The sequence below is a fragment of the Eulemur rufifrons genome, chromosome 29 (assembly GCF_041146395.1).
Source record: "Eulemur rufifrons isolate Redbay chromosome 29, OSU_ERuf_1, whole genome shotgun sequence".
Taxonomy (NCBI): domain Eukaryota; kingdom Metazoa; phylum Chordata; class Mammalia; order Primates; family Lemuridae; genus Eulemur; species Eulemur rufifrons.
The window spans coordinates 71,290,391-71,306,707 of NC_091011.1; the positions used below are offsets into that span (position 1 = coordinate 71,290,391).

The 16,317-nt window shown below is 34.4% G+C and overlaps 1 protein-coding gene across 1 annotated transcript in view; it reads left to right on the forward strand.

The window, feature by feature from the left end:
• Positions 1 to 16,317, forward strand: part of CFTR (CF transmembrane conductance regulator) — a 164,442-nt gene that overhangs the window by 84,623 nt on the left and 63,502 nt on the right. The window contains exons 12-16 of the mRNA XM_069462057.1: positions 3,394 to 3,488; positions 6,004 to 6,090; positions 8,046 to 8,769; positions 10,895 to 11,023; positions 16,276 to 16,313. Of these exons, the coding sequence (XP_069318158.1) occupies positions 3,394 to 3,488; positions 6,004 to 6,090; positions 8,046 to 8,769; positions 10,895 to 11,023; positions 16,276 to 16,313 (1,073 nt within the window). The remainder of the gene's footprint in view (positions 1 to 3,393; positions 3,489 to 6,003; positions 6,091 to 8,045; positions 8,770 to 10,894; positions 11,024 to 16,275; positions 16,314 to 16,317) is intronic.

Consider the following 16,317-nt stretch of genomic DNA (forward strand, 5'->3'; position numbering starts at 1 on the left):
TGAAATGCAAACTATTATTTGATCTAGCTTTTGGTTAGAGGAAGTGAGTCACAGAGCTGTTAAGTAACTGAGATTTCAGAATAAGCCTGACAGACCAGGGTTCAAATTCTGGGTCTCGTGTTATCCAATTCAATATTCCAGTTTTGTTACTTATTGAGCAACCACTTATTGAGCACAGTTTACATGACATCTGATAGTTCTCAAAATGGGTTTCACAAATACAATTCAGATTTCAACTCACCGGTGACTCAGGAGCAAGGACACTTGGATGCAGTTCTTTGTGGCATTTTCCCAGGGTGCACACAACCTGGAAGTTCTTCCAAGTGTGGGGAAACGTTTCACACTGACAGATCCCAGTCCCTCTAACCTGGGCCAAGGAAGGAGAGCACAGTTAACCATCTCCGCAGGCATGCCTGGGACACTCCTGGGACGCAGGCCATGGTTTACTGACTGAGAATGCGGAACAGACCAGGCACTAGGGCACAGTACGCTATCATAGTCATAGGCGCTCAAGATGAATATTGCCCTGAAAATAAGGAATCAGAGTAGCTTGTGGTTATAATTAAGCAGAGTTACATGGTACCAAGAAACCATCTAGGAGTTCCTTCCCCAAATCCCTCATTTTCTTAAGCATTTTTTCTTTTTCCTCGACTAGCTCCAAGTTAGGATTTGAAGAGGGACAGGACCAAAGGGAGTGCTGTTTCTGGTCCTCTTTGGAGGCATTTGATGTTGTTCTATTAGATATGAACATGCAAAGGCTGAGTTCACATGATGATCTTGTGATTCTCTAATATTTTGTTTCACTGTATTCATATAGGAAACAAGGAAGAGAATATTTTCCTTCTCTCTCCTCCTATTTCCTTGACTTCTTTAAAATATAAATATTATAGACTTCTAAGAGAGAAATTTGGCTGAAACAACCTGTTATTTATTCTGTCTTGAGAAAATTGATGTAACTTGTAGTCTTTGGACATTTATATTTAGTAGGAATATTTATTAAAGTGCATACTGTAGTTTCTTGTCTTGCTGTTGACTTTTCTTGTCTCTTTGACTCTCCCATCCAAGTACTAACCAGGCCAGACCCTGCTTAGCTTCTGAGATCAGATGAGATCAGGCATGTTCAGGTGGTATGGCTACAGATGTTGTTCATTTTATTCTGCCAATATCTTTTTGCTTTTTTTTTTGTTTTTTACAGATATCTACTTCTCCTGACAATTATTCCTTTTCCATTTTTTTCTCTCCTCTGTATACCTTTCTTCATTTCTTTTTTTACATGTACCTCTTTCTTTGTAACTTAATATTTGATTGACTTTCTTTCTCCCCATCTCTATTCCTTCGTTCTATAAACATTTTTATTAAATGCTTGCACTGGACTAGGATTTTGCACCCTCTACATCTGTAATGCATTCCCTAAAGTTAACTGTATCATAATCATACTATCTAGATAGCTACTGATACTTTTAAGTTTAAAAAATATTTTAAAATTTTAACTGATTTAAATACAATGTTGAATTCAAATTTGAAAAAAAAAAAGGAAAACTAGTAAATCCAGCAACCTCTAGCTTTTTAATAATGTATTAGAAAATTTGCCTCTTTTACAAAAGCCTGCACCTCAGTCTATTCGTATAAAGCAAATCATTCTTTCTTTTTTTTCCTCCAAAAGATTTCGTTTTTAAAAGGGGAATGGGATTGGGAGAAAGAAAATATGGGGCAGGAGAGAAGAAATACACTCGTGAGTTGTCTTGCTAATTACTGGGAAACAGGTACAGAGGATGGATGTATAAAACAGTGCAGTAAAGTCTTAAAAATGAAAGTACTCTTGGGAATTAAGGACTATTTCTTATAAATTCTAATCTTCTTATAGAATGGTTGTGGCCACAGAGATATTCATTACCTTGGAGAAAGGATGACAGGAGAGGTAGAGTGGATGGGAATGTTAGCAGCTCTGAGTGGAGGTTTTTCCAGGTTCTTAATGATGGTTGGGAGAAAAGAATTTCAGGATGCACCATGTAAGCCAAGCAAGTGACAGCTTTTTTCATTGAAAGCAGTGGCCAGGCATGGTGGCTTCGGCCTGTAACCCTAGCACTCTGGGAGGCTCAAGTGGGAGGATCGCTTGAGGTCAGGAGTTTGAGACCAGCCTGAGCAAGAGTGAGACCCCCCCCCCCCCGTCTCTACTGAAATTAAAATAATTAGTTGGTCATGGTGGTGCACACCTGTAGTTCTAACTACTGGGGGCCTGAGGGAGGAGGATTGCTTGAGCCCAGGAGTTTGAGGTTGCTCAAAAAGGCAGGCTCAGAAATGACAGCTTTTGAAGTCTCACTAATTAAGAGGAGGAAAATGCAAGGCTAAAGTGTTGGCTTTTACTAAGAATTTGGTTAGTAATTTCTAGAATTGGATTCCCTCCCATTTTTATACTTTATGTGATTGTCTCGGAACTGTCATGGTGGTTTCAAGGGTGGAAAAATTCTAAAACCACAATGTAAATGATGCTGTAATTAGCCAAAGTTTGTGTAAGGTGATAGAGACAGCTGACAAGCTGGTTGAAGCTAGTTTTTGTCTGTGGTTATCAGCCCCTCTAGTTAGCTTCTGCCTGAGGATTATTTACTTTAACACCTGCAGCCAATCTTCAAGCCCCTGCATCCAGTCTCAGCGCTGTCTCCTAATCCCCTAGTCTAACAGGAAAAGGATGCAGAAATGAGGTGCTGAGGATGGGTGAGAACAAAGCTGTGCTGGTTGGGAGGAGGGGTTAGAGGAGTATGGAAAGGAGCTGCCTTGTACCCAGGCAGTCCAGTGAAGATGCTTAAATACTGCAGGAGTGTGAATAGTGTTCTTTTATTTATTTTTTTTCCACTAAGATTTTTTTTTTTAATTCAAGGTATTATGGGGGTACAAACATTTTGGTTACATGAAATGCGTTTGCCTTGCTCAAGCCAGGGCTACAAGCGTGTCCTTCCCCCTATACAGTGAATAGTGTTTTTTTAGTTTCTCTTATTACCGTGTTTATTCATTTTTGGAAATTTCCTTTTAAGAGAGTGAATTTAATTGAAGGGAAGTGCACTTTAGTATGCTGATAGCATTTGGGTTTGTGAAATGGGCCTATGGATGACCTATACATATTTATATATTTTACTTTTTGATATTTTATAATTCTTATTTAACGATCATGAATGACATTTTAAAAATTAAAGAAAAACTTACATCTGAAATTTTAGCAATGTTGCTTTGACTAACTATATAAATTACATTTGAAATAAGTGAGATCCAATGTTCAAAATTTTACCTTCAGTTAAAGCAATAGTGTGATATATGATTACATTTGAAGGAAGATGTACCTTTTGAATTCAGATTCAACATAATAACAGTTCCTCTCTAATTTTCTATTTTTGATAACAGGATATCTCCAAGTTTGCAGAGAAAGACAATATAGTTCTTGGAGAAGGTGGAATCACACTGAGTGGAGGTCAACGAGCAAGAATTTCTTTAGCAAGGTGAATAACGGATTATTGGTCCAGTGAGCATTTGCTGTAAATATCATTCATGTAAAAAATTATAGATATCTCTCTATTGCTTTATATTGTGTTTCTGGAATTGAAAAATTCCTGGGGTTTTATTGCTAGTGAGTTAAGAATCACCTTATAGTATTCAGACTTGATGATGGCTTTTTCAAAGTTCATGCCCTTATTTTGGTGTGTGTATGCTTGTTTGCTTTATAGTGTGGTTTACTACAAAAGGGAAAACTCAAGGATTCTCCATAGTACAAGGAAAGAGAACATGTAAATTTCTGCTAATTCCATCACATATTCTCTCCTCTTCCCTCAATATGCACACTTGCTTTAGGCTTCTGTTTATTAGATAAACATACACTTCCAAATTTTTCAGCAAAATAATTTTTGTAGCAAAGATACGAAGGCAAATGATGTCATGTGGCTTAAAGTCTATAATCTTTAAAGTAGAATAAATAGGACAAAAGCTTCTAACATTGAGGGGGTAGGAGGTGCCTGCGTAGATGCACTCTTGGTCCAGACGTTTAGAAGCTGTCAAATAGAAGTGCATATAGTTAAGTTACATCAAAAAGAGAACTCCATGGTTAAACTGTAACTTTCAGTTTAAAAAATTATTGGTGATATGGGATGTCAAACGTCCCTCAAATTTTATTTGAACAAAATTCTTCTTGCCAAAGTTGTTAATAAGGAATAACATCGACTCATTGATGTTTTGGTTCCTTTCCCTTACTTTCTCCTGCTTCGAAAAGCTGAGACAGAAAAACACGAGCTGAGCACCTGCAATTGCCTGTTCTGGGTGTATGTGTGGTGTGTGTGTATAATCTCAATCCCCATACAACCCTGCAAAGTAAGAATTGTTCCCCTCACTTTACGGAAGAGATCATAAGCTAACTGAGGCTGTTAAATGTTAACTTGCCAAAAGCCACACAAGGAAATGGTAGAGTTAAAATTTGAACCAGGTGTTTTTGACTCTTTATACTAAACCATGCCTTGATCTTGCGAATCACTCTGTGAAGTAATAATTCAATAGATATGGATAATTTGCAGATAAGTTAATGACTTCTAAATAAATGGAAGTTGGTTATTTTATCTGTGAGCCAAAGTAAGATTTATCTTAAGTATTCCATTTCATATTTAGATAAGATATAGTGTATGGCTTGTAGACATCCAGTGTAGAATTGAGCTTGTATTTACCAGTTTAAGATTTGGTTTTATTGTAAAATGTACACAGCTGGAGGTACTACTGAAAATAATGGTCTATTCTTACTCTGATCAGATTGTGTAGTGTGTTGTCCAGTTTGGGATGATGAATATATTATTTCTAATTTCATAAGAAACTAGTCCTAGATGTGAGGGAGAGAGAGAAGTAAGAACTAAGTGCAGGGGAAGAAAGACCTTGAGGGTATATTTTCATGGGGTTCTGTATCTAGCTCTTGCATGTTGTCTTCAAAAATAATTTATACCATAAGCGATCTTTTTGACTTTTTGCCATTTCTGGTTTTTTAAATTACTTCTCTTAATTACATGCTAATTGATTACAGTTTTTTTTTCCTAACAAAGGTACCAAGAATTACATACATAAATACAGAATCTTATGTAGTTGGGATTGGGGTAGGGTTGCTAACAATCATACCTGAAACATTTAAATGTCTTGAAGAAATTATCTCATTTCTGTTAATATGGAAACTATATCTTCATCTTATTACTGTTATAAGATCAACTCAATATAGATTTTATTTGCTTATAAGATTTTATTTTTTAACTAAAAAAGTAAAATAATATGGGCATACATTTTGTGAATTATTCATACTTACCTTGTTTGGAACTTTTATGAATATGGTACAGAGACAAACTATGAGAAACAAAATGCAATATCAATTATAGAGTTGTGGCATTTGTTTTACAGTTGTTAACATTTTGAAAAACATTTAAAAATACTTTCACAAAAATGCTGCAATTTATTAGCTGTCTCTGACATTTCACAATTTGAAATAGTCTATTTCCTTCTTTGTTTCCTCACCAAATGCAAGATCTTTGAGGGCAGAGACTGTGTAATTTTTGCTATTGTATTGCTAGCACATATCATGGTGCTTGGCTCTAAATAGAGACTATTGTTAAAACGTTTTCTTTTCTTTTTTTTTAATGTAATTTTTAAAGTATATGATATGGTGTAATTCAATTTGCAATTTTTGTTAGCTTATGCCACTTACAATTAGCAAAACCACTTCAGCAGTTCTTGAAGTGCTGTGGAAGCCATAGAAATCATCCACAACGTATCTCTTTATTTCTCATTTAAAATCATCTACACTATTAAAGACATGTCTAAAAGAAGTTTCTAATGGTACTACTTCTACACTATGTTGAGAATAGGGTTATGGATACAGTATGGATGTGGTGACCATACTGTAATGTGTGTAGTGAGTTGCTGAAAAAACTCATCTACACTAAATGACACAGTAAATAGTGAGGAAATCTAATTTAATTTCCATTTTCTTTTTAGAGCAGTATATAAAGATGCTGATTTGTACCTATTAGACTCTCCTTTTGGATACCTAGATGTTTTAACAGAAAAAGAAATATTTGAAAGGTATGTTTTTTGAATAACTTATAATGCATATGCTAAAGGACAAGATAGAAAGACTGTACCATCACACACTGTACGTTACCTCTTGAGAAGTACGTCCACTGTCTTTGGGACTCAGTATAGCAGAATATAACACAGTAGTTACTCAAATTGGACCTGCTCTTCAAGGCCAACATTTAAGATCACTTCCATTAAAGCCTTTTCTGACTACCTCATGCTAGACCAATTTCTTCCATTGGTATGCTGTTATAACAATCATTATCTATGTACTTTTTACAGTCTTACTGCCTTGTGACATATATTATTTTCATTGGTTATGCTTAAATTTTTGAAACTTTGTGTTAGTATTTTATTCTATCTCCTCCTTAGATAATAAATTTCTTAAGGAACTACACATGCTAAATGTTTTCATGGTTTAATGTAGGTGAATGCTGAGGCGACTCATCTCCCTTAGCAACTCTGTGGAAATCTCCTCCTCAGTCAAACACAGCTCAGGATTCACATTTTCTTGGAGCTTCCATTAGGGCTCAATGCCTGTGAAGTTCCTAAGAGAAACAGTTAATTATTATGATTTGATTTCAAAGTTTCAAAATTATTTCATGGACTATAAAGTAGTTCACTAGAAGAATAGTCATTATACTCTCCTGGAAATAAAGATTTTAAGCAACAAGGATATAAACATATATGTGTATAAAATTCTAGAAACACCTTTCTTAGAGTTTAGTTTCATCTAATATCCAAGATGCTGTTTTTATAAAGCTGTGACTGTGATAAGTAACGTCTTAGCAATATAAACTTTGCTATGCTTATATGGTTGTGTTGGTATGTTACAGCTGTGGTCCCCAACCCCTGGGCCGAGGACCAGTACTGGTCTGTGGCCTGTTAGGAGACGGGCTGCACAGCAGGAGGTGACCATGGGGAAGGGAGCGAAGCTTCATCTGTATTTACAGTCACTCATTGCTTGCATCACCACATAAGCTCTGCCTCCTGTCAGATCAGCAGCAGCATTAGATTCTCATAGAAGCTCGAACCCTACTGTAAACTGCACATGCGAGGGATCTAGGTTGCATGCCTCTCATGAGAGTCTAACACCTAATGATCTGAGGTGGAGCTGAGGTGGTGATGCTAGTGCTGGGGAGCAGTGCAAATACAGATTATCATTGGCAGAGAGGTTTGACTGCACAATAAATGTAATGCACTTGAATCATCCCCAAACCATTCTCCCAACCCCTGTGGAAAAATTGTCTTCCGTGAAACCAGTCCCTGGTGCCAAAAAGGTTGGGGACTGCTGTGAATATAATCTAGAATGGTGCCTCTTTCTATACAATATGTAATGTTTTAATGCCTAAAAAAATCTAATCTCCCTTACATGGTTCTAGTCATGATTTACTTCTAGACTAGAGGAAAATTTTATTAAAGGAGGGTTAAATTTATTATCCAGTTCTCAGTTGTAGTAGTTTTTGTTTTCTGTTTTAACAAATAAGATTAGTCTTAATATAAGCTTTTGAGAACTAAATTGGTGGCCAACCTAAAATGTAAAAGGAAATTAATAGAAAATTTAAAGAACAGGAAAATTCTGACATTTAAAAACGTGGAAACATAGACCTCTAGAGAGCTTAAATATCATCTAACAGTTCCTTAATTATCCAGATGAATAAACCAGGACCCAGAGGGTAAACACTTTGCTCAAAGTCAAATATCTACTTTACATCAGAAATTTAATTTTATTCTAGGTCTGTTAACACTCAATTTTACAACATAGCATTCTATTTCATGTTATAATAAGTCACGAGATACCAAATTAATTACTGTATTTACTTGAATCATTTTAAGTACAATAATAAAATTATATGATAGAGATCTTATACAATAAAATATTAATACAATGCTAACATATAACACATAATAAAGTATTAATAAAATTAATATTTTATTTATATCTTTTTATATTCTTAAAGCTGTATCTGTAAACTGATGGCTAACAAAACTAGGATTTTGGTCACTTCTAAAATGGAACATTTAAAGAAAGCTGACAAAATATTAATTTTACATGAAGGTAGCAGCTATTTTTATGGGACATTTTCTGAACTACAGAATCTACGGCCGGACTTTAGCTCAAAGCTCATGGGGTATGATTCTTTCGACCAGTTTAGTGCAGAAAGAAGAAATTCAATCCTAACTGAGACCTTACGCCGTTTCTCATTAGAAGGAGATGCTGCTGTCTCTTGGAATGAAACAAAAAAACAATCCTTTAAACAGACAGGAGAGATTGGAGAAAAAAGGAAAAATTCTATTCTCAATTCAATCAACTCTATGAGAAAATTTTCCGTTGTACAAAAGACTCCACTACAAATGAGTGGCATTGAAGAGGATCCTGATGAGCCTTCAGAGAGAAGGCTGTCCTTAGTCCCAGATTCTGAGCAGGGGGAGGCAATCCTGCCTCGAAGCAATGTGATCAACACTGGCCCCACGTTTCAGGGACGAAGGAGGCAGTCTGTTCTGAACCTGATGACACATTCAGTTAACCAAGGTCCAAACATTCACCGAATAACCACAGCAGCCACACGAAAAATGTCGATAGCCCCTCCAGCAAATCTGAGTGAAATGGATATATATTCAAGACGGTTATCTCAAGAAAGTAGCTTGGAGATAAGTGAAGAAATTAATGAAGAAGATTTAAAGGTATGTATAAATTATTTGGTTTTTTTCCTTCCACAGAGTACAATTGAATAGAATGTAATATGTAATATGTAACACAACTTATACAAACTATGGTATTGGATGGGGTTTAAGATTCAGAACGTAAAAATTCCATAAATTATGCAAGCAGCTGCAGAATGTAAAATAATCAACTATTTACTTTTGCAATGAACATATCTCTTCCCATAAAATGTATTGTAAGCCAAAGCAAAGGCTTATTGTTGGGTCTTCTCATAGGCCAGTGAAAATCATTACTATAAATTAGAAAGCATCTGCTTTTTACTATCTTGATCCCTCTGTGGGATGAGTGTAGCATAAATAAATATATAAAAATAAATAGCAGCTTCAGTTATTTAGAGACCAAGAAATATTTCTATATGGAAGTAGCCTATTAAATATATAAGGTATATAAGCATCTAGTCTCCCAATTATACTAACTCAGATACTGGTTTATACATCAGTCTTTCTTGAATTTAGTTAGTTTGGTCTTTTTTATCTTTCAAATTTACTTTATGCATTAGGTTTCTGAAAAAGTTACTTTTAAAGAAGATATGCGAAGCTCAACATATACTAGTCCCAATTTCCAGCCAAAAAGTCTGTTATATTAAGCTTTAAGAATAAAATGCCTTTTTAAAATCCTTAAAACAGAAAGTAATACAAAAATAAGAGAGTTTTTGTTGTTTTTTACTAGAAAACTTAAACACCTTGGATGAAGTGAACCATGGGCAGAGTTGTAGTGAATTGATAAGTTTAAGAGCATAGATCATTAAGAGCAGTGTAAACTTTGGCAAATCGCAAATCATTTATTTAACTTCTCTAGGCCAAAGTTTCCTCCTTTATGAAATGATGGAATAGATAGGTGATCCCCAAAACCTTAATTTCAGTATTTCTATAACTTTAAAAGGTTTACGAAAGGATAATTCACCTACATGGCTTACTGTCAATCTAAATGAATATCTCAAACCTGAACCTATAAATTTAGTTGTAAAGAATGATCCCCTTGACTAATAATAGTTACTATTTAGTGATTGCCTTTAGTGTGAGTAAGCATATATTTAGTCACCACAACTACCCTGGAAGATATGTATCATTATTTCAAATTTACAGATAAGGAAACTGAAGTTCAGAGAAGTTCAGCAACGTGTCCAAATCCAAGCAGCTTCTAGCATGTCAGTGGTGGAGGCTGATTCAAATCTAGATCTATCTGACTCCAAAAATTTGTACTCCTAACTATTGGCCTATATTCTGATTCCATAGGACCCTGTCTTTTGATTCTAGTACTTCCTGTATAAATTCTGTTGACTTTGTGAGAAACAAAACTATATTTTCCCTTTGGACTATCTGGAACCTATTTCAAATTTTTGAAATGTATCTGCCAAAAGATAAAGACTCCCAGGGGAATATACCCAGGATTAGGATTATGTCATTTAAGTCATAGCTGGAAAAAGAGATAATCTTAGGCCACTGAGGAATGTACAAGCATAAATTGGCTTTCAGTCTATTGGAAGACCTTTATAACTAGCAAAATACCAAACTGTACTTGTCCATAGACCCCTTAAGAAACAGGTTAAGTAAAGGAGAGTTCTTGGAAGCTTCATTTTGATGGTACCGTTCATTTGTTGAAAGATGTGACATTGTTAAGCATTTAAATGATAATGTGGTGGTCCCAGCTACTTTGCTCAGGAGGCTGAAATGGGAGGATGCCTTGAGCCCAGGAGTTTGAATCCAGCCTGGGCAACATGGGGAGACCCCATCTCTAAAAAAAAAAAAAAAAAAAAAAAAAACAACCAAAACACAAAAACAAAAACACCAAACCCAAATAAATGGTAAAATTATCCAACACGAAAACGTATGTATATAATGGCTTTTAGAATTTTGAAAAATTATGGTGTTTCTCATTTTTCAAAAAGCTATATTGTCACAGTGGACATTATTCTGGCCACGGAGTGACATGACACATGACATTTATAATGATTTGTATTTGTTAAAGTTTACTTAGCTCCAAGTAATATTAATACATTCCTTTATTTCCACACATCCAAAATAAACTGGCATGGTAGCATGAAACTGTGTTGTCTCATGTCATAACCATGATTGTTTTTTACAGGAGTGCTTTTTTGATGATGTGGAGAACATACCAGCAGTGACTACCTGGAACACGTACCTTCGATACATTACTGTCCACAAGAGCTTAATTTTCGTACTAATTTGGTGCTTAGTTATTTTTCTGGCTGAGGTAAGAATATTCTGTTATAAAATATTACTTTGAGTTAATGTTAAATTAAAAATAGTTCGGAAGGAAGTATACACATATATAGATGTAAATGTGTATATGTATATATTAATATACATATGTATGCATGTAATTTTACAATGTATAATGGTAGAGTTCATATAGTTTTAGCATCTAAAAATCATCAATTGGAATCACTGTTGATATTTTATTATTTCATACATAGCGCATAAAATATACTTTTATTTTTGTTTCCAGTTGTCTAAAAGAGGCAACTTTTAAAAAATCTGAAGAGTGTTTTGATAGATTTTAATAATTTTAAGAGATTCAAAGCTCAAAGTAGAAGACCTTTATTTAGATTGAAATCAAACACTGAAAATAATTCTGTACTAAATTTAAATTCATTTGACTATAGATACTGAATTATTAAATATGTAAGTTATGACTATTTAAATATTTCCTCACAAAATGAGATGAATATATATTAGTGGCTTAGGAATCATTTCAGATAAACCTTTCAGAGATTCAGGTCACCTATTTGCTTACAGAAATTTTGTTGTCTTCAATGTGGTTTCTTTGCCACACTTCTGCTGTCCTTTACATCACTGAGTTAAAGAAAAGGGGGGCTGCAAATAGCACAGTGGGCCACAAGTTCAGTTCCTCATCAGCACGGGGAGTTCCTGAAGTTGGGTGGTGGGTGAGGCTTTCCTATGGCTTGGAAGCAGCCACATCCATGCCTCCAGGGCCTGGCCGGGAGCGTCGCTGGGTGCAGTAGCCGGAGGCTGAATGCAGAGCATTTGCTCTCCAGTTGTCTAAAGGGGGCACCTGTCACTCAGCACCAGCCAATGCCTTGCCATGAAGGAATTGGGGTCAGTCTTGCCAAATCTTCTTACATATTAAGATGAGATAGAGATCCAGATTTTCCTGTAAATTTTTCTCGTTTTAAAATATGGGTAATTAAGTAAAAATAAGTGAACAAACACTATGTGGGTACAATAAAACACATTTGTGGGTTGGATTCAGCCTGTGAATGATTACTCTGGGTATTTATTCTAGAGGACACCCCAGATAGTCCTAATATAAAACCTAAATCTAACCTGAAGGCCCATGTTGCGTTCGGGAAGAAATGACCCAGGCGAAGAACTGCCTATCCTGGGAAGTATAAACTGAAACCCAATAACTATACATTTTTCCTATTGTTAGGCTATTTCTAACCTCAATTAAGAAGGCTATATAAAGTATCATCATTCCTCTGTGATCAAGAAATATAGTGTTAAATATCTAAAGGTATGTACCAAAAAGTTGTACATACTACTTCAATAAACTATTGGTTTCCATTTGATCTTTGAGTTTTAGTAATGTCTGTTATTTGCCCTGCTGCTATAAATTAACAAACCAAATGGAGGCTTGATGCAAGATGCAGTATGTAGCATAGCGTCAACTCTGGAATCAGACTTCTCTGGATGTGAGCTCTAACTCAGCCTTACTAACACTATGAAGCTTAGCAAGTCTGTTAACCTCTCTAAGTACCAGCTTCACAGGCATTTTGTGGTTTAAGAGCCATTGTGATTACAAAGCACTTAATGTAGGGCTTGGTGCATGGTGATCAATGCTAATTGCCGTTATTATTAATATCTTTAATGTCATACCATTATTACAAAGCTTAAGATAGTTTGAGGTGAACAAGTCCGTAACAGTGATATGATAGAAATTTCAATCATTCCTTTTCCACTTTAACAAAAATATGAGGTTGGGTAATTTGACACTCTTACATGAGTAATAAATATTGAATTGAAATGCATTTCAATTTTACCTCATTAATCTCTGCCAGTCTTGCCAAATGACCAACATTAATGTGCATGAAACCCAGCCTGTGCCTCATTTAATCTCACCCAGCCCATTGTAATTGTTAATGATTAGAACCTCATTGAAAGATCACGTTACTTGATTGTGTTCAGCTTATGTAAGAAAAAAGGGTCATATCTGATTGGGGTAGTGATTTCTGTTAAGTTATAGGATCTTTGTCTCATGCAGCTCCTTAGAGTTGAACTTTTCTACCTTTCAAAAGGGTATATAATAAATAATTGACTGTTGAGCTGCTATACATGTGTACAATACTATTGGCTCACTTAATCAAGAGGAAGACAATAGTTCTTTAGGGCAAGAAATTAAATTACAGCAGATATGTAAATGCTATATATCTACCTGTTAATAATTGAACTCTCACAAATACTTCAAAAAATTATCTTTTTAATGGACAATGCAATTGATAATGCCCTTTCTGGGGCAAGAAATAATATAATAAGTGATGCGGCTTTTTTGTCCAATATCCTGTAGGACTTGCCAGTTAACTGGCTCTTAAAATTTTGAATAACAAAAACTTGGTAATAGTAGAAAATAGTAATTTTTAAAATTACGTGCACAAATATCCAGCTAAACAATTCATTCCCTGGTGCTCACAATTCTATTGCCTTCTTTGAATCCAAATTTATTTAGTTTTTCTTTTAGACTAAGCTCTTTTTTTTAAACCAGTGTGCCCATTTCTCATTACCATTAAAATATCTCATTGGTACTTCATATCGTGGTACAGGTGCTAATCCAGGATGATGGTTTAATTCTTTTAAACCCTATTTAGAACCTTATACTCATGATCAGAGAACCTAAAGAAAGGTTAAGATTCATTTCTTCCTTGATGAAAGTGATTTATCTATTTTTAGTTTTCATAAGGGTTGTATTTCAATTTAGATTTATGTTTTTTAGAGTAGGTTCAATATGCTTCCCTTTTGCAATATGAAATACTTAGTCATTTTAAAATTTCTTCAAAGTTGATAACTGAGAAAATCAGTATGTCTATTCACTTTGTTAGCATTTATCATTAGTGTGTCATTTATAAAAGGGAGTCAGTCTACGTTTGTATTTTTGTACCATTTCCCCTCACCCCATAGGGCAGTATCTTCTGTAAGTTCTTGGATATTAGCACCAAGAAAATAGGAATAACATTTCTATGTTAGTTTCTAGTACTCCTGCTTGGCAATGCATCATTGACTAGATAGAGAAGAAATGCAAATAATAAAATGAGGAGGCAGTTTCCTGGTTCCTTTTAAAATAACCAGAGGGTATTATTGTTGATGGAGTATCCAAAGGTCCTGTTTAATGCTTTCATTCTATGATTTTTAAGAATGTTTCAGAGAACTGTTGTATCCTATTCCTTTTTGACTTCCCTTCTCTTTGCTCATGAGGAATCCCTGAGTGGCTTTATATTATTAATACGCTGGAGATGTATATTGCATAATACCACTGCTGCTGTTGACTGATAGTAATCCTTTCAGGACAGCTTTACTTACCATGCATGGGTCTATGTTTTAGGGCATGATTTGACTTGTGAAGCATTGAAATCTGTATATTACGTATGCTGTTTTCTATGTGATATGGAATGGTGTTTAAAATCCTGAGAAAATGGAAAATAAAGATCTTTTTAGCTTTCTCCCTGATCATCTAGAATTGTTACTCTCCAATAAATTGTGTAAACTTTGTAACCTCAAAACATTTTGGAAACAAAATGCTAGAACTTGCTTACTCAATTGTTTCTATATGCTTCAGATATTATTAGTAAAGTCGTTACATCAAGTTCTTGAAAATGTTTTTGTTTTAGTCCATAAACCATGGGTTGATGGTTCCATGTGGATAGAGCCAGGAAATAACTTTATATTTCAATGACTAGACCAGTTTTTTAGAAAACTGCTTTGGTTATTATTGTTCCATTAGTGAATATTACAAAATATTTATTCCTGAGAATTACATTCAAAGAATGTTGACAATGTGAGCATTATTGACATTTCTTTAATTGAAGCAAAGGGGAAATATAATAACCAAAAATGATGATAACCAAATAATCAAAGAGTGACTCAGAGCGTATACCCTTATCTAGGGTATAAGGGTACTTATCTTGAGTAATTTGATTAGTCTTAAGAAATAGGAAGACATTTATACTGTAACAAAGATTTTGAAATAGCTAGATATTGCTTAGTTTGTCATTTTGAATTTATTTAAATTTCTTTGAATTTCAAGAAAACAAGGATAATTTTTCTCTTTATTGATAACGTGCATGGAGACTATGTGTATAATGAAGAAAAATAGGAAAGTGAGAATAATGCCATTAGATTTTTTATCATTATACTTCTATCTGATATATGAACTTAACTAAAACTTAAACAGCTCTTTAAAGTATAGCACTTCCTAATGTAATTTCTTCATCAATCCAAATGTTCCCAATAAGTTTTTTATATAGTACTCTTAAATATTTAAGGTAAATTCAAGTATGGAATAAGACTTGTAGATATCTTATTCCAAGCATATTTGTTTCTCCCCTATTTAATTTTATTGTGTGTTCATTTCCAAAATTATTTTACTTGCAATTGCTTGTTTTTTTCTATTTCATTTTCTGGTAAAGTCATAAATGGGCTAATTATATAGTTTTAGAGTCATTTCTAATACTACAATCATGATGGCATCAACACAAGATTAAATTTCTCCAAAGGAGAATGGAATGCCAAATTGAAATAGAACAGAGCACAGAAGATTTAAATATTAAAAGGGCTACAAAAATCACAGTTTAAATTTTTTTTGTTTAGTTATAGTATAGAATATTTCTCCCTTAGCCAAATATTTCCACCTTGAGAAAGCTCAAAGTCCTAAGTAATTCTAGTACCAGTAATGTCTGTTTTAACACAAATGTACCTTATCTTTATTCATAAACTGTGAATTTTTATACTGTCGAAACTTTTAGTTCATTTTTAAAATATTAATCTCACCCTTTTCAATAATTAATTTTCCTCCCAGGTATTAGTCCCTAATAATCATTGAACAACAAATGAAATTATTTATAGCAACCAAATAGACTAGTTATCTGCCAGCACACTGAGATTAGTCCTTTTATAAAAGACAGAGTTTATTATTTAATACATTTAGCTATAATCTTAGCTCTCCTGAGGTTCAATGAATAGTTCCTGTTGAATTAAGGAGAGAAATGGAAAAGTATTTACTTCAGTGAAATTTGAATTCCATTGACTTAATGTGTTCTCACCACCAATAATGGTGCTTAGTACAATTATTATAGCTGCTGGACCTAGGAAAGCAAAGCAAAGGAAATACAATTGTATGAACTTTGATGTTGGTCATGGTGAATTTAGAGGTGGATGTGAGAAGAATAAGTAAAGATGTTAGAAAAAAACCAACTGTGTATTGTCCCATTCCAGGTGGCTGTTTCTTTGGTCCTGTTGAGCCTATTTAGAAAGTGA